The 23,717-nt window shown below is 43.2% G+C and overlaps 1 protein-coding gene across 1 annotated transcript in view; it reads left to right on the top strand.

Moving 5' to 3' along the window:
• Positions 1 to 23,717, top strand: part of COL22A1 (collagen type XXII alpha 1 chain) — a 513,833-nt gene that overhangs the window by 472,256 nt on the left and 17,860 nt on the right. Inside the window, exons 56-59 of the mRNA XM_040355007.1 lie at positions 13,339 to 13,392; positions 13,481 to 13,552; positions 21,981 to 22,016; positions 23,238 to 23,282. Coding sequence (XP_040210941.1) covers positions 13,339 to 13,392; positions 13,481 to 13,552; positions 21,981 to 22,016; positions 23,238 to 23,282 — 207 coding nt within the window. The remainder of the gene's footprint in view (positions 1 to 13,338; positions 13,393 to 13,480; positions 13,553 to 21,980; positions 22,017 to 23,237; positions 23,283 to 23,717) is intronic.

Genomic DNA, 23,717 nt, shown 5'->3' with positions numbered 1-23,717 from the left:
ATTCACTTACATTATTCATTCATTCCTCTCCCTTACTTCTTGGCTTCCTTCATTCTTCTTCCTTCATCCCCCCTCCCATTCCTCATCCTTCATTCACCCCTTTCCTTTATTCCTCTCCATTCTTTCCTTTTTTCTTCTTCTTCCATCTTCTTCTTCCTTCTTAACTTGCTGTGTTACTCTTCCTCCCTACCCTTGTTCCTTCCTTCCCTTTTCCTTCCTTCATTCCTTTTATTCCCCTACTTTCCTTCCTTCCTTCATTCCAATTCCTTAATTTGCTTCCAATCCATTCTTCATTCATTCATCTCCCTTCGTTCTTGGCTTCCTTCATTCCTCTTCCTCCCTTCCAATCCTTTATTTGCCCCTTTCCTTTATTCCTATATATTCTTTCTTCTTCTTACATTTTTTTCATTACTCCTCCTCCCTACCTGTCTTCCTTCCTTTCTCTTTCATTCCCCTTGTCTTCCTTCTTTTGCCTTCTTACCTTCCTTCCTTCCTTCGTTCCTGTTTTCTTTCCTCCATTTCTCTTTCTTCCACCCTCCCTTCCTTCATCCCCCTCTTCTTCCTTCATTCCCCTTGCTTCCACCCTTACCTCATACTCCTCCTTCATTAACTTCCTTTTTTCATTCATTCCTCCCTTTCTTCTTACCTTTCTTCCTTCCTTTCCTTTTTCCTTCAGTACTCTTTCCATCTTTCATTCATCTTCATTTCTTCCTTTTTTATTCTTCTCCCTTCTAACCTCCTTCCTTTACTCCTCTTCCTCTCTTCCTTTCCTTCTTCAATCACCTTTCCTTTTTTCACTCCGCCTCCTTTTTTACCTTCCCCCCTTCATTGCCTTTACCTTCCTTCCATCATTCCTCTTTTTTCATTCTTCTTTATTTATTTTCCACCCTTTATTCCTTCATTCAGTGGTGGCCCGTAATGCAGGGCGAATGGACGCCACCCCCCCCCCCCTAATCCATGCGTCTGGCCCCCTAATCTACATGCGGGGCACTGGACACATGTATTCCAATGTTTTTTTTCTTTTGTTTTGTTTTATTTTTTAGAAGCGCATGATTAGAGCCAGAGGCTCTCATAGGCTTCAAAAAAGGGTGGGCTCGAGGCACAGTTGTGTGACAATAGCAAATTAATATTTGCTATTGTCTTCCTGATTCTCCTCCCGGCCAATCACAATGCAGTTCGTGAGACCCATCACCAAATTGTCTGAGAGGAAAAGTGATCCTATTGGCAGCCGAGGAAGATGGGGAGGAGACACTGGGGAAGCCGCAGTGAAAAGCCAGGAGGAGGACAAGCCGCCCGGAGGAAGCACTGCCCTCAGTAAGTGCAGAGCTGGTAAACGATTGACCGAGGGAGGGACACATCGGACACTTTTGACACATTTTTGGAAGTGAAGGGGTTAACCACTAGGGGGCGCTAAGGGGTTAAGTGTGCCTTAAGGGAGTGATTGTTACTGTAGGGGGGTGGGGCTGGACGTGTGACGTCACTGATCGACCTTCCCTATAACAGGGAACAAACGATTAGTGACACTGCCACAGAGAAGCACGGGGAAGGTTTGTTTACACTCACCTCTCCCCGTTCTTCAGCTCCTGTGACCCAATCGCAGGACACCGGCGGCTATCGGGTCCCGCGGGCGCGCGGTCACGGAGCTTCGGTTTGGGCACGCGGTCACAGAGCTTCGCACTGGGCACCCAAAGCTGGGCACTTTAAGGACAACGTACCTGTACGTGCCTGTGCCCAGCCGTGCCATTCTGCCGACGTATATCGGCGTTAGGCGGTCCTTAAGTGGTTAAGGGCCGATTACCCATATAAATCACCTGCTATATACACCAGGTGCCAGGACTATTGGGCACTTTCAAATGTATGTGTAACTATTTTTATTGTGGATCAAATATTTTTTTTCAAAACGGCATTGCGCAATGAGGATTTTCCCATTTTTGTCATTCCTATCCATCCCTATGAGGAATATGTCATCATAAAGACACCATCCAAAGGATTTCTATCGGGGTATCCCCACATGCCTGAGAGACCATACTAGCGATAGGTGGTCAACTCCCAGGGGTGAGGCACCCATCTATGTGGGGCACCCAGTCTGAGCACAACTTTATAGGAGATGTCTATTGAGCACAAGCACTTTATTATCATAATGGGACTTTTAGAGCCGGTTCACGCTTGGGAGGCAACCTGGGATCTGACTTCAAGTCGCCCCATATTGCCCCAAGTCGCGCGGTCAAGAAAATGAATGGAAGTGAATGGGAGCCGTCTTTTGTACACTACTGAAGTCGCTCCGACTTCAGAAAAGGTTCCTGTACCACTTCAATCCGACTTCTAGGCAACTTGTACCCATTGATTTCAATGGAAGTCGGATCACTGTCTTAACTGAAGCAACAATACAGGAAGATAACATACATTTCTCAGGGAAACCCCTCCCTCCCACAGAGCTGATTGTTGTTTGATTGGCCACTGGAAAGCCTCCTGTCCTGGAGGCGACTTGAAGTTGCCTTGTAAGTTGCCTGATTCATACTCAAGTTGTGTCCAAGTTGCCTCCCAAAGTCGTGCTGGAAGTCGTGTTGCCCCTGTGTGAATGGGCTCTTATGATCTATATACAGGGTGGGCCATTTATATGGATACACCTTAATAAAATGGGAATGGTTGGTGATATTAACTTCCTGTTTGTGGCACATTAGTATATGTGAGGGGGGAAACTTTTCAAGATGGGCGGTGACCATGGCGGCCATTTTGAAGTCGGCCATTTTGAATCCAACTTTTGTTTTTTCAATAGGAAGAGGGTCATTTGACACATCAAACCTATTGGGAATTTCACAAGAAAAACAATGGTGTGCTCGGTTTTAACGTACGGTAACTTTATTCTTTCATGAGTTATTAACAAGTTTCTGACCACTTATAAAATGTGTTCAATGTGCTCTCCAAGTGACATGCGGCGAGTGCTACACTGTGAGCTCTTGCTAAATGAAGCTAGGACAGCCACTGATGTTTCTTCATTAGACCCCTTTCACACTGGATACGCCTATAGCGAAGTGTTAAAATCGCGGTAAAACACAGCTATTTTACCACGATTTTACCTCGATTTTACCGCTCCGCCATAGGCATATCCAGTGTGAAAGGGGTCTAATGAAGAAACATCAGTGGCTGTCCTAGCTTCATTCAGCAAGAGCCCACAGCGTAGCACTCGCCGCATGTCACTGGAGAGCACATTGAACACATTTTATAAGTGGTCAGAAACTTGTTAATAACTCATGAAAGAATAAAGTTACGTTAAAACCAAGCACACCATTGTTTTTCTTGTGGAATTCCCAATAGGTTTGATGTGTCACATGACCGTCTTCCTATTGAAAAAAACAAAACTTGGATTCAAAATGGCCGAATTCAAAATGGCCACCATCTATCTTGAAAAGTTTCCCCCCTCACATATACTAATGTGCCACAAACAGGAAGTTAATATCACCAACCATTCCCATTCCCATATAAATGGCCCACCCTGTATATATTTGTTTCCATTTTCATGAGACTTGTGTGACATATTGAGTATTCTGTATTTGTCTGACCAATATCTAGTGCAGTCATTTTCTTATCACTGCTCTATAAATATGCCCCATAGAATTGGTGTACTAATTAAATAATTAGAATAAAAGAGTGAACTGCTGACAGGGTTCTTTAAAGTTTATATACAATTTGAGTGATTGGGTTTAGATCTACTAAGCTAAATCGTACAATAAAAGCATAAAATGTAGCTCACTGGAAACACGCTAAACCTTCCCTTTGGCGAAACACATTTTAAATTCAGCCACTTAATACAGATGATAATATCTCTACCTTAAGGGTATAAACTATATTTTAGTGATTTCATGGTGCGCTAAATAAAAGGATCAGTCTCATAAAATATTCCCCGTGAATTCACCATCTGAATGCATTGTGAGTTTGTAGAAGAATTTGCCTTGTTTATGAAGGTATCTAATAATGAATTCAAAAGTTGAAGAGGAAGCCTTGATGTGACTAGGCATGGCTGTGAAATGTTCTCCGATGTCTCAGTGATGTCTCCTACTGATAGCCAGGTTCACAAAGGGAAGGGTAGCCTAAATGCAAACTAGACCACCCCAATTTTACGTATCTGATTTGGCAATGCCCAGTCATCGAAACTTGTTGGTAATTGGTACTATTCTATATGTGCGTGGTCTTGGGTAAATACAGACAGCTCTGCCCCTCCTTATGCCTTCTACTCATGTTAGAAGGTATCCCCATCTTTGGTAAAAATGTAAAAAAGACCTTCACTCTGCCTACCCCCCCCCCCAGAAAAATAAAATTCCTAACACTTGTCCCTGTCCTGTAAAAAAATAAAAAATACTTACTAGACCATGGAGTCCAGCCAGTGGCACCGCTAGGGGGTGGCTTCTGGGGCTATAGCCCCTAATCTGCGGCTCATAACCCAGAGTCTCCCACTGGGTGCAGCAGTGTCATACTCTGATGGGAGTCCTGGTACCTGCTCGCCACTGACTGACATTCCAGTGGTGGTTGGTTGCTAGGACCGCCCAGCATCTAGCAAACAACCACGTGACTCCGCCCCCCGGAATTCAGCAGAGAGCGGAACTTTCCTGGCTTGCAGTCCTGTCCTGGGATGGCTGCTGCCACACCTTTGCGGTTTCCTCAGTGGTTGGTTTCTATCAACCAACCAACCAGCCACAGTTTGTCTAACTCTGCTCCCTCCCAGTGTGGATCCTTCTCATTTAGACCTGGCTGCTGCCAGTGCCCCTCCCCCTTCACACGTTGTGAATTTAAAGAAGGTAAGAAATTTAAGGAGGCTTATATGTATTGCTAGAGGAGGAGCAGCTCTGAGGACCCTGATGTAAAGGGGGGCTCTCTGGATATCCTGACATAAGGGGGGCTCTCTGGGGACCCTGATGTAATGAGGGGGGCTCTGTGGACCCACCCAAGTGTATAACTTTATTTTCTTCGCTGCTATGGGCTCTAGCTCCAGATCTTTTGTAGACCTAGCAAAGTCCAGCGCTGTCTTGCTTTAAGCAAAAAATTCTCCCTTCACCCCTTCCCTTCTACAGTGCCACCATCTTTAACTGAGATCTGGCTTCTACTACAAGACCTTGCAAAGATGGCTATGGGGCGTGTTCACAGACATCTACCCAGCTCTCTACCTGCACATGTGGAGATATGCCACGAGCAAGATGATGTCACCAGCACACCAAGGATCTCCAGAATGGGTCCAAAGCTTTATTCAGTAATCACATTGTTACAGCAGATTTCAATGTTTCGGAGCCATGCAGGAAACATTGCAATCTGCTGCACCCGTCTCTCCTGCACCGGTCAATCTCCAATAGATAGATTCATGCATTGCATGAATCTATCTATTGTCACCACTGCTGCTCCCTATTCAGGTGTCCGGCCTTGTCGGGCACCGGGCATCTGAATAACAGCGGCTGGGGTGTTTTTGGAAGTGCCTGATTAGAGCCGTCGGCTCGAATAGGGATTCCAAATTGGTAAACAGCTGGCGCACTGCTGTGCGTTCGCTATTTACACAGTATTGTGTTAGGGAATAAATCGCTTCCCTAACACTAACCCACCTCTCAGCCAACAGGTGCACCGGGTCTGGTTACCTGTAGCGACAGGCACTGTGATTGGACGCTTATCATTGATGGGGCAAACTGGCGGCAATTGATGGGGCACACTGGCGGTAATTGATGGGGGAAACTGGCGGCAATTGATGGGGCACACTGGCGGCAATTGATGGGGGAAACTGGCGGCAATTGATGGGGGAAACTGGCGGCAATTGATGGGGGAAACTGGCGGCAATTGATGGGGGAAACTGGCGGCAATTGATGGGGCACACTGGCGGCAATTGATGGGGGAAACTGGCGGCAATTGATGGGGGAAACTGGCGGCAATTGATGGGGGAAACTGGCGGCATTTGATGGGGAAACTGGCGGCAATTGATGGGGGAAACTGGCGGCAATTGACAGGGCACACTGGTGGTAATTGACGGGGCACACTGGCGGTAATTGACGGGGGAAACTGGCGGCAATTGATGGGGGAAACTGGCGGCAATTGATGGGGTAAACTGGCGGCAATTGATGGGGGAAACTGGCGGCAATTAATGGGAGAAAACGGCAGCAATTGATGGGGCACACTGCTGGCAATTGATGGGGCACACTGCTGGCAATTGATGGGGCACACTGCTGGCAATTGATTGGGCACACTGCTGGCAATTGATGGGGCACACTGGTAGCAATTGATGGTTACAGTAGCTGAGTTTGATGGCACAGTGGTGGCAATTTATGGGTAGAGTGGCTGCGTTTGATGCGCACAGTGGCTTCGCTTGATGGCACAGTGGCATCGCTTAATGGGCACAGTGGTGGCAATTTATGGGCACAGTGGCTGTGTTTGATGGGCACAGTGGCTGCGTTTGATGTCACAGTGGCTGCATTTGATGGGCACAGTGGCTGCATTTGATGGGCACAGTGAGGCTGCAATTGATGTTTTTTTGTATTTTTTTCTGTTTGTTTGCGCCTCCCCAAAAATGTTGAGCACCAGCTGCCACTGCCTGCGTGGCTCTGAAACATTGCAATCTTCTGTAATGATGTGATCGCTGATTAAAGGTTTGGACCCATTCTGGAGATCTTTGGTGTGCTGGTGACATTCTCTTGCTCTGACTTGACACAGTTCCAGCTGGAGGTCACTTCAGCACCCACTTATATGCACAGCCTATTATACAGAAACGTGTGTATCTGGATCAGTGCATCAGATATGCCACAAGTCTTTGCCAGGGAGGAGGAAGCATGAGAGAGGACCATGAAAAAAATAGTTAAATTCCAGCTTGAACAAGATGGGAAATACCATTACATCTGTTGGCCGGCAAAAAAAAGACCAATATTGACACACTGGTCTGGCTCTCACCCAATCCCCCCGGCTTGGAGAATCTCCAAACCATCTTTCATAATTGAATGCTAGTAGATAATACCAATACCCTGAGGAACCAATCTCTGCTTATTATAAAATTATTTAAATCTTTGTCTGCCTACCCCAGCTCTAAATTAATAAGAGCCCAATTAGTTGGCATTATGTTTGATTTTTAATACATGGCCTGGAGAAGCTCCAGGGCATTCCAGACAAACTAGACGTTTTGTGAAATGTATTGTGGCAGAAATATCTACTAATGGTTGTCAAAAACTGGAGACCGACTCGCAAATCCACAAAAACGTAGCCTAACTTAACTTTTACCATTTAAGTTACACTGGCGGAAAATTTCTACCTAAGTGCCCGATCCACAAAGCACTTACCTAGAAATTTTCGGCCGTGTAACTTAAATGTCTCCGGCGCAAGGCGGTCCTCTTCTGCAGGGGGCGATGACAATTTAAATGAGGCGCGCTCCCGCGCCGGCCGTACTGCGCATGCTCGTGACGTCATTTTCCCGACGGGCAGCGCACAAAATTACGTTACGCCGGGCTTTGTGGATTGCGACGGGACAATAAAGTTGCGTCGGGTAAAAAAAAAGTTACGCGCTGAAAAAAAAAATCTAAATTTTAAAAAAATAGCGGCGATCGAAAAAAAGGTCTGTTTTTACAAGGTGTAACTAGTTTACACTTTGTAAAAGCATCCCTAATTTTACGTATGCAAAACGTAAACTTACGCAGAAAAAACAAAGCTGAAAAGCTTTGTGGATCTCCGTAAGTCCTCATTTGCATACACAAAGCGGCATTTCAACGCGAAATGCCCCCAGCGGCGGATGCGGTACTGCATCCTAAGATCTGACAGTGTAAGTGTCTTACAGATGTCGGATCTTCTGACTATCTTTGGAAAACTGCTTCTGAGGATCAGTTCCAAAGATAGGCACAGGGATACGCAGGCTGAACAGCAGTTCCGCCTGCGTATCCCTTTTGAGGATTTGGCCCTATATTCCCGTTTGAAGCTGGGAAATTAGCAAGTTGACTAGAATGTTTTATGTTACTAGTTATAGTTATATGAAATTATTACTATAGTAAAACGTTTTACTACAAATGTACAACCTTCCATGGTCTAGTAGAGAGTGCAATTATCTTTTGTAGTAACCTCTTATTTAGGTTGCTAAGTGATAGGATATTTTAGTTGTCGGCTGGGTGGTTGTCGACATAGTTTTATTTGTATAAGTATGCATTTGGTTTCTCCCTAAGCTCAATGGTGTGGTGGTATCTCACTTTTGCCAGTAGGGCTCGTGGCCAGGCCTTCTCGTCCAACATGAGTGCCTGATCTCACAAATGGAAGAATGGTCAAACACTCCCATAGACACACTCCTAAACCTTGTAGACAGCCTTCACAGAAGAGTTGAAGCTGTTATAGCTGCAAAGGGTGGGCCAACTCAATATTGAACCCTGTGGACTAAGACTGGGATGCCATTACAGTTCATGTACGTGTACAGGCAGGCGTCCTAATACATTTGGTAATATAGTGTACATTGTGCATTGGGCAACACAGTGGTGTAGTGGTTAGCGCTTTCCCCCTGCAACAAGAGGATCACCGGTCTGAATCCCAATCGCGACACTACCTGCCTGGAGTTTGCATGTTCTCCCTGTACCTGCGTGGGTTTCCTCTCACACTACACAGACATGGTGGTAGGGTAATTGTTGTAACGGAAGGGCCCGTGGAACCCAGAATCCCATAGAAAGTATGAGATACCATAGCTGTAGCTCCCCATGCACCTCTTATGTCTAAATCACCCTATGTCTATTAGGGGCATAGGGTGACTGAGAAATTATATCTTGCACTACTTAAAATGGGACAGTAATATTCATTTACAATTTCTGAAATATGAAGCTGTTATTTGGGCATTCCAGGAAGTTCAATGTAACAGTCCGACCGTCTATTGCTTAATGATGCTAATGTCATAACCCTCAGACACCTGGCTGTTGTCTGTTGTAATGTTAATGAATCCAGACTAACTTCTAAGTATCCTTTCATGGGGGCTTGGGCTAATTGACCCTGTATTGTATATAAGGATTCCTGTGATAATGTGTATTGAAGTTCAGGAGACAGCCAGGCTGCTAAAAGGAATTAGGTAATTAGCATGTTGATTAGGTCTGGTCACAGGTGTATTTCCAGAGTAATATGATGCACCTCCTCTTTTGACTGTGTATAAAACTTGTGTTTTTTTTAATAAAGATTGTCAGTCCTGCTTGAAACCTCAAGACAGAGCGTTTGTCTTGTTATTGAGGGAGAATTATTCTTATGGGTCTTGTTCGCCTGACTGGAGTATCGGTAGCTACCTTGGTGCTCGGAAAGGGAATATCCTAAACGGTTTTAACCCCTTTCATACTTGGGGTGTCGTTACAATTGATACCTGTCTAAATTGTCCCTAGTATGTGTATATATGAATGTGAGTTGGGGAACTTTGGGCCAGATTCACAAAGCAGATACGACGGCGTATCTCCTGATACGCCGTCGTATCTGTTGTTCTATCTATGCGACTGATTCATAGAATCAGTTACGCATAGATAGCCCTAAGATCCGACAGGTGTAATTGTTTTACACTGTCGGATCTTAAGATGCAATACCGCGGCCGCCGCTGGGGGGAGTTTGCGTCGTAAACCAGCGTCGGGTATGCAAATTTGGAGTTACGGCGATCCACGATGGTTTTTCGCGTTCGCTACGTCGCCGCTAGTCTAGTTTCCCGTCGCAAAGTTACACTTTTTTTTGGTGCCTTAACTTTAGTCAGCATGTGTATTGCTGTCTAAAGTATGGCCGTCGTTCCCGAGTCGAAATTTAAAAATCAACGTCGTTTGCGTAAGCCATCCGGGAATACGGAATTACGCTACGCGCGTCGTCGTTCGAAAAAATGACGTCACAGCGCGCAAAGCACGGCGGGAGTTCGGAAATGGAGAATGCGCGGTAGGTCTGGCGCGGGCACGCGCCTAATTTAAATGGCATCCCAAAAATATTCCGATTGCACACCTTCCGGCGAAATGGTCAAGAAGTAAAAGGGTGCTGAAACGATCACCGGCTGGGAACCGGAAAGCAAATCATATATATATATATATTCGCCAGCACACCAGGGATCATTTAAAAAAACGTCCAAAAATGTAATGCATATCTATTGATCCAAAAGAGCAACGTTTCGAGGCCACGCAGGACCTCTTCGTCAGGCAAAAGAGGACGAAGAGGTCCTGCGTGGCCTCGAAACGTTGCTCTTTTGGATCAATAGATATGCATTAAATTTTTGGACGTTTTTTTAAATGATCCCTGGTGTGCTGGCAAATATATATATATATATATAATTTAAATGGCACACGCCCATTTAAATTGGCCCGCCTTACGCCAGAGGCCGCCGGCGTAGGTTTTCATCGCAAGTGCTTGGTGAATCAGGCACTTGCGATGAAAACTTTCGTAAATCTGACCCTCTGATTGTAAGCTCCTTGAGGGCAGGGACTGATGTGAATGTACAATGTATATTTAAAGAGTTGTGTAAATTGACGGCGCTATATAAGTACCTGAAATAAATAAATAAAATAAATAAATTGTATATACCAAGCAGTTTTCATTTAATTATATGTGAAATGCCTTTTATTTTTTGTATTATTAAATTATATATATTTTTAAAATCTTGATTTTGTTTACAAGTTATTTAGTGCTGTAGCACTATGTACAATGTATAATGAAAAAAAACAACAACACTTAAGAATATAAAATAAATTATAGATTGGAAAATGAGCTGGCAAGAAAATGTCATTAAGAGTGTATGCAATAAGATGACCTTAACAAAAGGTTCGACAAACCCCGGGCGCCAGGTCGCAATTGCGTCTAGAATTAGCGACCTGCCGCCCGGGGCGGCACAGCTGGGGTATCCTGCGTCTCCGTGCGCCCCCACCTCCCCTGCCGCGCGATCGCGTCGGACCGCTCCGACCAGTAATTGAGGCCGTAGATTTGCGGCCTTCTGCGATCCTGCTCCATCTTGTGGTGGCCGTTGGTATGACAAGACAACCAGGAAAGCTAATATAGCCATCTCTTTCCCTTCTAATAACCCCCAAACATTATATATATTTTTTATTCTAACACCTTAGAGAATAAAATGGCGGTCGTTGCAATACTTTCTGTCACACCGTATTTGCGGTGATGGGGAAAAATACACTTTTTTTTTTATAAAAAAATAAGACACCAGTAAAGTTAGCCCAATTTTTTTTTATATTGTGAAAGATAATGTTACACCGAGTAAATTGATACCCAACATGTCACGCTTCAAAATTGCGCCCGCTCGTGGAATGGCATCAAACTTTTACCCTAAGGCCTCGTACAGACGGACGAACTGTCCGCTGAAAACGGTCCGCCGGACCGTTTTCAGCGGACATGTCCGCCCGGAGATTTCTGTCTGATGGTTGTACACACCATCAGACAGAAATCCGCGCGTACACGCGGTGACGTGGCCGCGCCGTCGACGCGACGACGTGCGCGGCCCTGGAAGTTCAATGCTTCCACGCATGCGTCGAATCACTTCGACGCATGCGAGGGATGGCGGCCGATCGGACATGTCCGGTGAGTCTGTACAGACGACCGAACATGTCCGACGGACAGGTTTCCAGCTGACATTTTTCTTAGCATGCTAAGAAACATTTGTCCGCCGGAAAGCGGTCGGCTGGACAAATGTCCGCTGGAAACCTGTCCGGTCGGCCGTACACACGACACGACGTTTATATATATTCTACAGGTTGCATGTTTTGAGTTACAGAGGAGGTCTAGGTTTAGAATTATTGCTCTCGCTCTACCAATTGCGGCGATACCTCACATGTATGGTTTGAACACCGCTTTCATATGCGGGCGCTGCTCACGTATTCGTTTGCTTCTGCGCCTTGCATCGGACCTATATAGGCCTCACAGTCCCATCATGCTCTGTACCTACCCATGTGATTCCTACCCACGTGGTAGGTATCACATGGGTAGGTACAGAGCATGATGGGACTGTGAGGCCTATATAGGTCCGATGCAAGGCGCGCATCAGTCATTTCAGCGAGAAGAGCCGGCGTGTCAACATCGGGAGAAGAAGAGAAGTGAAGAACATGACGTCACAGCACGGAAGAAGAACTCACAGCACGGAAGGAGAAGAAGACGTACAGCACGGAAGAAGGCACCGGACAGCGAGACGAAGAACCGGGGTGCGCAGAGTCAACAGCGGAGAGCGGCGAACATAGAAGGAGACCCCCGGAGAGTTGAGAAGACCCCCCGGATAGCGGAGAAGACCCGTCGGGATAGCGGAAGAAGAAGCCCCCCCGCCGAAGACGCCGGAGGAAACCCGCCGGGGGGTGGGGGCTTTTTTAAAAGCGATTCCCCCCGGCGGTGGAAGAGAACCAGACGGCAGCCCCCACCCACCCGAAGACGTCAAAGAAGAAGCTCCCCCTGGTAAAAGAGCTAATAAAGAAGACAGGGGAGGCCTCCGGAGCAGAAAAATAAAATATTTTAATACCCTGTGTGGTTTATTTGTGTTTTTACCACTTTTCTTGCAGGTGAATGGGTAGGGGTACGATGTACCCCATACTCATTCACTTAGGGTGGGGGGCCGGTATCTGGGGCCCCCTTATTAAAGGAGGCTCCCAGATTCCGATAAGCCTCCCGCCCGCATACCCCGACAACCAACGGCCAGGGTTGTCGGGAAGGGGCCCTGTCCTCATCAACATGGGGACAGGGTGCTCTGAGGTGGGGGGCCGCAGTGCGCCCCCCTGCCCCAGAGCACCCAACCCCCCCCATGTTGAGGGCATGCAGCCTGGTGCGGCTCAGGAGGGGGGGGGCGCTCGCTCGTCCCCACTCCCTTCCTGGCTGGCCGGGTAGCGTGCTTTGGATACGGGTCTGGTATGGATTGTAGGGGGACCCCCTACGCCGTTTTTTTCGGCGTAGGGGGGGGCTCTTCTTACAACCCATAACAGACCTAAGGGCCCGGTATGCTCCTGAGGGGGGAACCCATGCCGGATTTTTATTTAAAATCCGGCGGGGACTTCCCCCTCAGGATTCATAACAAACGCCGCACACGTGTAGAATTGGCGGGAATCCAAGTCGGATCTCCCGTCGCTTCTATGACGGCTCTGTCTCCATCGCGGCAAGCCAGCTCGGCGCTGGCTCCCGCGATGGGGCTCGTAGGTGCTCAATCTCGCCGAGAAAGAGAGCAAGATTGACACAAAATCGGGTTCACCTACTGTATGACTTTTTATGTGTTTAAAACTACTGCACTACTATGTGATGCACCTGTACCTTGTAATATTCTTTATGCCCACCTGTACATGCTTTAAAAAAAAAAAAGAGGGGATCAAAGTTTTATACCATGTTAGCATAACTCTGAGTCAATTCTTGTTACTTTTTATATTATAGGGTAAGAATGGAGTATCTGGCCCTCCAGGGAGCCAAGGACCTCCGGGCTTGATGGTAAAGATCAATAAACATGCTTGTTTTTCATTTTGGTTTCTTTCTCTGTCTTTATTGGAGATGTAATAATTTTACCCATTCAATTTAGGGCCCCAAGGGAAGCAAAGGTGACACAGGCACTGCTGGAATCCCAGGATTTCAAGGACCTAAAGGACCACCTGTAAGTAAATGGCATCAGCTACAATATATTGACATTGGTTATATGTTATTATGTCCTAATGTAAAGTATAACTGAGGGCAAAACTTTATTTTTTCTTTCTGGTTAGAGTGGTAAGGGACAAGAACACCTGTTAGGTTGTTATTGCTGTCTTTGCCCCTTATTAACCACTTCAATCCCAGAAGATTTGGCTGCTCAATGACCAGGCCATTTTTTGTTTTAACTGACAATTGCGCGGTCATGCGAAGTGGCTCCCAAACAAAATTGACGTCCTTTTTTTCCCACAAATAGAGCTTTCTTTTGGTGGTATTTGATCACCTCTGCGGTTTTTATTTTTTGCGCTATAAACAAAAATAGAGCGACAGTTTTGAAAAAAAATCTATATTTTTTACTTTTTGCTATAATAAATATCCCCCAAAAACTTTTGACACATTTTTGGGACCATTGATATATACAGAACAATCAGCGCTATAAATATGCACTAAATACTATGCAAATGTCGCTGGCAGGGAAGGGGTTAACACTAATCAAGGGGCTAACTGTGCTCCCTATGTGTGTGTTCTAACTGTGGGGGGATGGGACTGACTAGGAGAGATGACAGATCGCTGTTCCTACTTTGTAGAAACACATGCTCTGTCATCTCTCCTCTGAGAGCATGGGGATTTGTGTGTTTACACACACAAACTCCCCTGCTGCCGCTCGTGCACGTGATCGCGCGTGGCTGGCGGTGATCGCCCCTGCCGGCCATGCGCATCGGGTTCCCCAATGTGAAACGCGCCCTCTGGTGGCTCTCCTGGGCAAAGCTCCACAGTATATATATGGGATTTCGCCCAGGAGAGCCATTCTGCTGCAGTATATCTGCGTGAGCCGGTGATCTGACGATATGGTTCCGGCTATCGAGATGGTTCCGGTAAGGACTGCGCAGGCGCAATCCTTATCGACGGAAATCTCCAATCCTCAGCCGGAATCCAGGGCGACGTGGAATTTGAGGAAAGTGGCCAGTCGGCCTCACGTCCTCGCTTCGCTCAGATGGCTCGCTCCGCTCGCTCGGCCTCCTGGCTCTTTTTTTTAACATCCTCCAATCCACAGGGATGGTAAAGAATGAGCCTGGATGCCGGCCGAGGTTCGGAGATTTCCGTCGGCAAGGATTGCGCCTGCGCAGTCCTTTCAGGAACCATCTCGATAGGGGAACCTTAACGTCAAGTCACCGGTCGGGAACCGGTTAAGGAGATTCATCCTCTCTATTTGTCCTGTTTACCATTATCATTGAAAGTAAAAGTTAAAAAATGCAAAATTTTGGGGTTTCCCCTAAAAAGTAATAGAGGGGAAATCTTCCAATAGGGATGCTTGTTCTGAGGACCTGTCGGGTCCTAAGGGATTCCCTTACTTTGCCGGGATTTATTCTATTTCTTCCTGTTTTGGCTATGGGACAGGAAGTTGGGACACAGATGGCAAAAAAAAAACTGACAGGGGTTATAACCCTCACTATCCCCAAAAATAAATAAAAAGTTTTGCATAGTAGTACTGATTTAAAGTAAAGGAGAGGGGGGGGATTTGTAGTATATGAGAACTCAGACTGAACACAAATATAAGCAGAGAGTAGCAATTATATCATGGGACAAAAAGGCTGCTCCATCCCTGATACACAAGACAAAAGGTATCTCCCATGGGACTTTGTTGCAGCAATAGAAATCACACAATTACAAAATTGGTGTGTAAAACAAGAACATCTTTTATTGAACAACGGGTTTCAAATTGGCTGCACTTCACGTCCTGATCTTAAACCATTTCTACAATATACATAGACAGCGCAGGGATAGGTGAAATTATTAAAATAAATTGCATATCCACCAAGTCAAACCAACGCGTTTCAACTTACATAAAGTCTTCATCAGGGGAAAAAGAAGTGGAAGCGAACCTACCTACAAAAAAAAAAAAAAAGCATAAGAAAATACATAATGAAATTTATATGAAATTTTACCAGATTGTAGATGACTTTATTATTTTCATATGACATTCAAAGCAACTATAATACACTTACAAAGATATGAACGTGATTGGATGTCCAGACCGACAACACTGAGCCATTTCAATGCCGGTCTGGACATCCAGTCTCGATCATATCTTGTATGTGTATTATACTTGCTTTAAATGTCACATGAAAATAATAAAATCATGTAGAATCTAGTAAAATGTAATATAGATTTCAATATGCATGTTCTTTTGCCTTTTTGATGTGTGTAGGATTGTTTCCACTTCCTTATCCCCTGATGAAGACTTTATGTAAGTTGAAACGCGTTGGGTTGACTTGGTGGATATGCAATTTATTTTAATAATTTCACATATCCCTGCAGTATATGTATATTGTAGGGATGGTATAAGATCAGGACGTGAAGTATCTAGACCAGCTAATTTTAAAGCTGTTGTTCACTAAAAAAAAAAAAAACTTTTTTTATACACCAATTTGTAATTGTGTGATTTCTATTGCTGCAACACAGTGTCATGGGAAAGATCATTTGTCTAGAACACAATTATAAAAGAATTTCAGGGCCAGATCCACAGTATTTCTACTGATACGCCGGCGTACTTTCAAATTTCCTGCGTCGTATCTTTAGTTTTAATCCTCAAACCAAGATACAAGGGCATCTGAGTTTGATCCGACAGGCGTACGGCTTTGTACGCCTTCGGATCTTAGATGCAATACTTCGGCGTCCGCTGGGTGGAGTTTGCGTCGTTTTCCGCGTCGGGTATGCAAATTAGCTATTTCCGACGATCCACGAACGTGCGCACGGCCGTCACATTCTCTTACGTCGTCTCTAGTCGGCTTTTTCCGGTGTATAGTTAAAGCTGCTTTTTTTGCGGCGTATAGTTAGATTTGCCATGTTAAGTGTGGCCGTCGTTCCCGCGTCGAAATTTGAATGTTTTCTTTTTTTTGCGTAAGTCGTCCGTGAATCGGGATGGACGTAAGTCACGTCTAAGTTTAAAAAATGACGTCCTTGCCACGTCATTTCGCGCAATGCACGGCAGGAATTTTCGAAACGGAGCATGCGCAGTTCATTCAGCGCGGGGACGCGCTTCATTTAAATGAAACACGCCCCCTAATCGCCAATTTGAATTCCGCCGCCAGAAATACACTACGCCGCCGTAACTTACAGCGCAAAATCTTTGAGGATTTAAAAGAACGCCAGGTAAGGTGCGGCGGCGTAGCGTATCTCGGATACGCTGCGCGGGTGCAGATCTATGTGGATCTTCCCCACAATGTTTTATTTTTTCTGCATAAAAGAAAGCTCTTTAACATTTATACTTTTTTTTATAAAAAAACATGAAAAAGCCCTATACAGCATTATTATTATTATTATTATTATTATTATTATTATGATGATGATTATTATTATTGCCTTTATTACAACATTGTTAATATTATTGCCTTTACTATTTTATTATGATTATTATTATTATTATTATTATTATGATTATTATTATTGCCTTTATTACAGCATTGTTAATATTATTGCCCTTAATACATTATTATTATTATTATCACTATTATTATTATTATTATTATTATTATTATTATTATTATTAATACTACTACTATGATTATGATGATTATTATTATGATTGCTATTGTTATGATTATGAATTTGATTATTATTTCCTGTTGTTATACTGTATACATCACAAATAATCTTGCATATGCTGATTTTCATTCATTGCATTTCTTGGAACAAAGCCCAGTTCTTCAAGGATGCTTATTCAGTTCAAATTGTAAAAAAAATGTTTTTTTACAGAAATGTACAAATGTTATACATGTAATGCGTGTCATATACAGACTTCATATAATAGATCTTTGCAAAATAATTTTAGAGGCTGTATTTTTAGCCATCAACATGCACACTCACCTTTCTCTAGGGAAACACAGGTATAGAGGTACATGTAGGGTGGGATTTTTTTATGAGAGACAAGAATAGAGATAAATTATTCTCCAAAAAATAAAATAATGAGGGTAAATCATTTAGGATTGTATATGTCCCAATAGCTGCATTTCATTTTGGAAAGAGTAGGGGGCAGTTAGATTTCATTTTAGTTTTTTTTTTTGCCATCTGTTTTTGGGGACATTTCCTCTCACTTCCAGTCCTGGAGACACAACAGGAAGTAAGCGGAGTAAGAGAAATCCCCTCTTATTTGTAACTGGAACTAGACATGTGCACTGCCAAAAAAATGTGTCAGTTTTCATTTCATTTTTTTTTTCTGTAAATTCCAAAATTCGTCAATTCGAAAAATTTGTCAATTCATAAATTCGAAAATTTGGAATTTACACATTCAGAATTCATAAATTCAAAAATTCTTAAATTCGAAAAATCGAAAATTCGAAATTCGGAAATTAAAAAAAATTGTAAAATTCGGAATTAGTAAATTCGAAAATTAGGAACCTCAAAAATTTGGAATTTGAATATTTGAAAATCCAGAAATAAGAAAGGAAAATCCAAAAATTTGAACGAAAGAAAATCCAAAAATCCCAATAATTTGAAATTCGAACTAACTAACAAATAATAACTAACTATTAAATTATAGGTATTGTAATTTCAGTTCAAATTTGGCTGTTAATGAAATAACGAATGCCGCATCTAAACAAATGAAATGAAACTAAATAATAATTAATAATAATAATAAATTATTATTATTGGTATTTATTATTATTAGTTTGTTCCATTTGTTTAGATATGCCATTCATTATTTCAGATAATTCGTAACTTTGGATAAATTCGTATTCGTTACGTTCACTAACAGCCAAATTTCCGATACCTATAATTTAATAGTTAGTAATAGTTAAGTTATTATTAGTTAGTTATTATGTCAGATATTCAGGTTTTTGGGATTTCCATATTTTCTAATTTCCACGTTTTCTAATTTCCGAATATTTGTAAAAATTCAGGAATTTCAAAAAATCGGAAATTCGATTATTTCCAAATTAACAATTTTGTCTAAATGAGTTAAAAACAAATTTGGAACTAAATGAATTGCACATGTCTAATTGGAACTAATGTCCAATGATTGGAAGATTACCCCTCTATTTCTTTTCTAGTGAGATTTCATTTTACTAATTTACGAAATTCTAAATTAGTAAATTCGACAAATTCGGAACCTCAAAAATTTGTAATTAGAAAATTTTAATATTTGAAAATCCAGAAATAAGAAAGGAAAATCCAAAAATTTGAACGAACGAAAATCCAAAAATCCCAAAAATTCGAAATATGAACTAACTAACAAATAATAACTAACTATTAAATTATAGGTATTGTAATTTCAGTTCAAATTTGGCTGTTAATGAAATAACGAATGCCACAACTAAACAAATGTAACGAAACTAAATAATAATTAATAATAATAAATTATTATTATTGGTATTTATTATTATTAGTTTGTTCCATTTGTTTAGATATGCCATTCATTATTTTGGATAATTTGTAACTTTTGATAAATTTGTATTCGTTACGTTCACTAACAGCCAAATTTCCGATACCTATAATTTAATAGTTAGTAATAGTTAAGTTATTATTAGTTGATTATTGTGTCTGATATTCGGGTTTTTGGGATTTAGAATTTTCAGATTTTTGTTCTTATTTTCGGAATTTCAAAAAATCGGAAATTCGGTTATTTCCAAATGAGCGAATTTGTCTAAATTAGTTACAAAACTAATTTGGAACTAAATGAATTGCACATGTCTAACTGGAACTAATGTCCAATGATTGGAAGATTACCACTCTATTTCTGTTCCAGTGACAAGGCAAAATGTTGGATTTCCCTTCACTTGACAATGGTCACCAGGACATACTGTATAGAAAATGTAAATCCCCCAGATACCAATACACATCAGACAGAGGGTTCTAATTTTCCCTGATGCAGCCAAAAAATAAAAACATGTCTTTAGATATACCTTAAATTAAAGATAATAAAGATTTAGATAAACACCTTACATTGAGGTCTGCATCAGAGCTCACTTTTGGAGTGATCCCCTTACATCAGGGTCCCATTAGAACCCCCTTAAATCAGGGTCCCCATCAGAGTCCCCCTCCGTCCTTCTTAGCAGTATAACTATTGCATGCTATTAAAACTATCAGAGCTTTTTTTCTCAGAGAATAGGTGCACTACTTGTCTCTGCCCCCTTCCCACCCTCGAGCAACGTCCCTTGGTTCCACCTCCTATCCACCTCCCAATACCATTCCTTTTAGAATACACAGCCAATTATCATCATTTTGTGGTGATGATTAATTGTTATGGAATGTTTTAATAACAAGAAAAGCAGTCAAATAGATCCCCGGCAGCCAGCAACAATAGACCTTTCCCAGCAACAATAGATTCCACCAGCAACAATGGACCCCAACAACAATAGACCCCGGCAGCAACAACAGATTTCACAGCAGTCAGCCCAGCATCAATAGACTCTCCAGCAGCCAGCAACCATAGACCCCTTCCCTTAACAATTGAACCCCCCCCCCCCCCCCAGCAACACAAGCCCAACCAGCAACAATAGACCTCCCCAGCAACAATAAACTGTCACACAAAAATATATGCCCCCCAGCAACAATAGATTCCCAACCAGCTAGCAACAATAGACCCCTCCTTCAACAGTAGATCTCTTTCAGTAGCAATAAGCCCCCAGCAACAATAGATTTCCCACCAGCAACAATAATAGCCCTTCCCAGCAACAATAGACTGTCATGCAAAAATAGATTGTCAGGTCACCCGTAGCCAGGTGACAAGTGCACCCCGTTGGGGTCAGGGATGCCCCTCAGGGTAGTGAACCCTATAGCCGACTGCTGCTATCAGGGAGGAAGCGCGAACCCAATATCACCCAGGGCGTGGAGTCTAAGACCCAGCTTTGTGTTCACCAGAGCCTCTAGTGGTGAGGTTGGCCTTTGCCGCAGCTGGATCCAGGTCGCGACCCCTGGGATCCCCTAGGTCACACTCCGCAGGGAGAGAGGGGAAGCAGCAGGCAGGAAAAATGGTAGTGATGGGTAGGCCGAGGTCAGGGCAACAGGCAGACAAGGGTAACCAAGAGACAGGCAAAACGTCAGGGGCACAGGCAAACAGGAGAAGTCAGGGACAAGCCAAAAACGGTACACAGGAAGACAATAGTAGCACACTGCAGACAGGAACTTAAGCAAAGCAACACTGTTGAACAGCACTGCAGACCTGTAGTGCAACAGTTAATATAGACTTCCTGGGATGGTCTGGGTGGGGCCATACAGGAAGAGAAAGTGATAAAAAGGGAACCAGAACAGGGTCAGGTTTCTAATGAACAGATGAAAACAGGTAAGCTGACAGACTACTGCATATCCATGACTAGTGTTGCTCACGAATATTCGTATTGCGAATATTCGGCTCGAATATGGCATATTCGAGTATTCGCGAATATATCTAATTTCGCAGCCAATATTCGCTATTCCGAATATTCGCATTTTTTCAATTTTATTTTTAAAACAGATCACATCCTAGTGATCTCCATCGATGTCTAAAAGCATTGCTGGTATGATTAGAGACACTGGGCCGAGTAGCTGAAGCGATCATTTTATATTGCCGAATATTCGCAATGCGAATATTCGGCAATAGGAATATTGCGTGATTATTTTCTCCGCCCTTCTTTTGCATCAGAGTTCTCCTACCACAGTTGTTAAAATTTTGCTATAATTTTCGCATCCGCATTAGCGAAATTTCGCAATATTGTTTTTTGGATAAAATGTCACGAATATTCGATTTCAGAATATTAGCGAATACTTTCTCCGCCCTTCTTTTGCATCGGAGCCAATCAGAGTTCTCCTACCACAGTTGTCGAAATTCCGCAATCAATTTCGCATTCGCATTTGCGAAATTTCGATAATATATCACGAATATTCGATTTCAGCATGAGCCAATCAGAGTTCTCCTACCGCACTTGTCGAAATTTCGCAATTATTTTCGCATTCGCAATAGCGAAATTTCGCAAAAATTTCATTTGGATAAAATATCACGAATATTCGATTTTAGCGAATATTTCTCGAATATTCGGCTATATATTTGTGATATATCGCGAAATCGAATATGGCGTATCCCGCTCAACACTATCCATGACATAGATCTTCGGCAACAATAGTTCCCCCACCAGCCATGGACCCTTCAGCACACCCATTGCCATAACATACATTTAGTGCTGGAGGTGCCGGAACTGCATCCCCGCCGCATTCCCGCTGAAAAAAAACCCTGATAACTATACACAGTCAGCCCTTTCCAAACCAAAAATGATCTTAAGATTTGGTAGCACTCACATTCATATGAAAATTTAAATGTTAAAAAAAAGAAATGTATCGTATTCATTGCATTTTGACGAAATTCTTAAACAAAAAAAAATATTAATTTTATTTGAGAAGTAAACATGTCTGTCTGTTTCTAGGGAGCACCTGGAGAGAGTGGTCCACCTGGTAAAGAGGTAGGTTTCCTTTCCCCAACGTTTACACTTACTTCTAACCCTCCGCATTGCTCGTTTTAACCCTGGTCCTTCCTGTTTTTTTGTATCTCCAGTCTTTCTCTTTAACCCTTCCAATTCCCCTTCTACTACTCCTCACCCTTTTTCGATACCCTTCATCTACCTCTGCTATGCCATGTCCTTGTTTTCCCCCTTCCCCAAATTTCTCCCTTTTTAGTCCTCAATTTTTTCCTCTTCTCCTTCATCTCTATTTCTCTCCACTGCTCCATTCCTTTCCACCAGTTCCGTCCCTTTCCCGATTTTCCCCCATTTCTATTCACCATCCCTACCCTTCACCTTCCAAATGTTGCACCCCCTTTACTTGGCTCTTTTTCCTTTCTCTTTAACATTCTTATCTCATTTCCCTACCTTTAACTTACTTTTTCTCTACGCCCTTTATTCCACAGTCGTTCTATTTCTCTTTCCCTTTCCTTTTCCCCTTACCAACCATTTTGCTATTCTCTCCCCAGTTCATTCCTTTACCCTTCCTCTCCACCATCCCTTTACCTTTAACATTTGTCTGCCCATCTACTAGATCAGTGGTCTCCAAACTGTGGCCCGTGGGCCAACTGCAGCCCTTTGATTGCCTTCATCTGGCCCTTGAGGCACTATTCCCCCCCTACTGGCACCAACAATAAGGTACCATTTCTTCAACTGACACCAACAGTGGGGCATAATTTCTCCCACTGACACCAATGATAGGGCACTGGTTCCCCCACTGATACCAATGATGGGGCACAACTCCACCACCTGCTGACCACTGGTGCTATCAAATTCTTCTACTCCCACTGACCACCAAGCCTAATGCCGCGTACACACAGACTTTTTCCATAGGAAATTCCGACCATGTGTATGCCCCATCGGAAAAATTCCAGTGGAAATTCTGACGAATTCCATCAGAGTTTAAATATAGAACATGTTTTATTTTACTCCGATGGAATTCGTCGGAATTCTGATGAGCTTTACTCCTTCTGATGCTGGGGCATTTACTACTGAGCATGGCACTCCTAAAGTCTGAAAATCAGTAACTGGCCCTTTGCTTGGGAAGTTTGGAGACCCCTGTACTAAATCAATCTTTATCCTCCACCTTTATTTCTTCTTGTGCTCTGCCCCCATCCCTGTCCTTTCCTCATTTGTACATTGTTTCACATCACATTTATGGTTTCCATTCCCTTCTGTCTTTAGGGTTCTGTTGGCAAATCAGGTGATCCAGGACCAAAGGGAGAGAGGGTAAGATGTGTATCATTCTGCTTGATGTTGTGCCTTAAGCCTCGTACACACGATAGGTTAACCAGAGGACAACGGTCTGAAGGACCGTTGTCATCGGTTAACCGATGAAGCTGACTGATGGTCCGTCACGCCTACACACCATAGGTTAAATAACCAATCGTGTCAGAACGCGGTGACGTAAAACACAACGACGTGCTGAAAAAAACGAAGTTCAATGCTTCCAAGCATGCGTGTTTTTTTAACCGATGGTTGTGCCTACTAACGATCGGTTTTGACCTATCGGTTACCAATCCATAGGTTAATTTTAAAGCAAGTTGTCTTTTTGTTAACCTATAGTTAAATAACCTATGGGGCCCACACACGATCGGTTTTGACCGATGAAAACGGTCCTTCAGACCGTTGTCCTCAGGTTAACCTATCGTGTGCACGAGGCCT

Source organism: Rana temporaria, chromosome 5 (assembly GCF_905171775.1).
Source record: "Rana temporaria chromosome 5, aRanTem1.1, whole genome shotgun sequence".
In the NCBI taxonomy this organism is placed as follows: domain Eukaryota; kingdom Metazoa; phylum Chordata; class Amphibia; order Anura; family Ranidae; genus Rana; species Rana temporaria.
The sequence above is the reverse complement of the archived record's forward strand: the minus strand, read 5'-3'. Positions and strand labels throughout refer to the sequence as shown.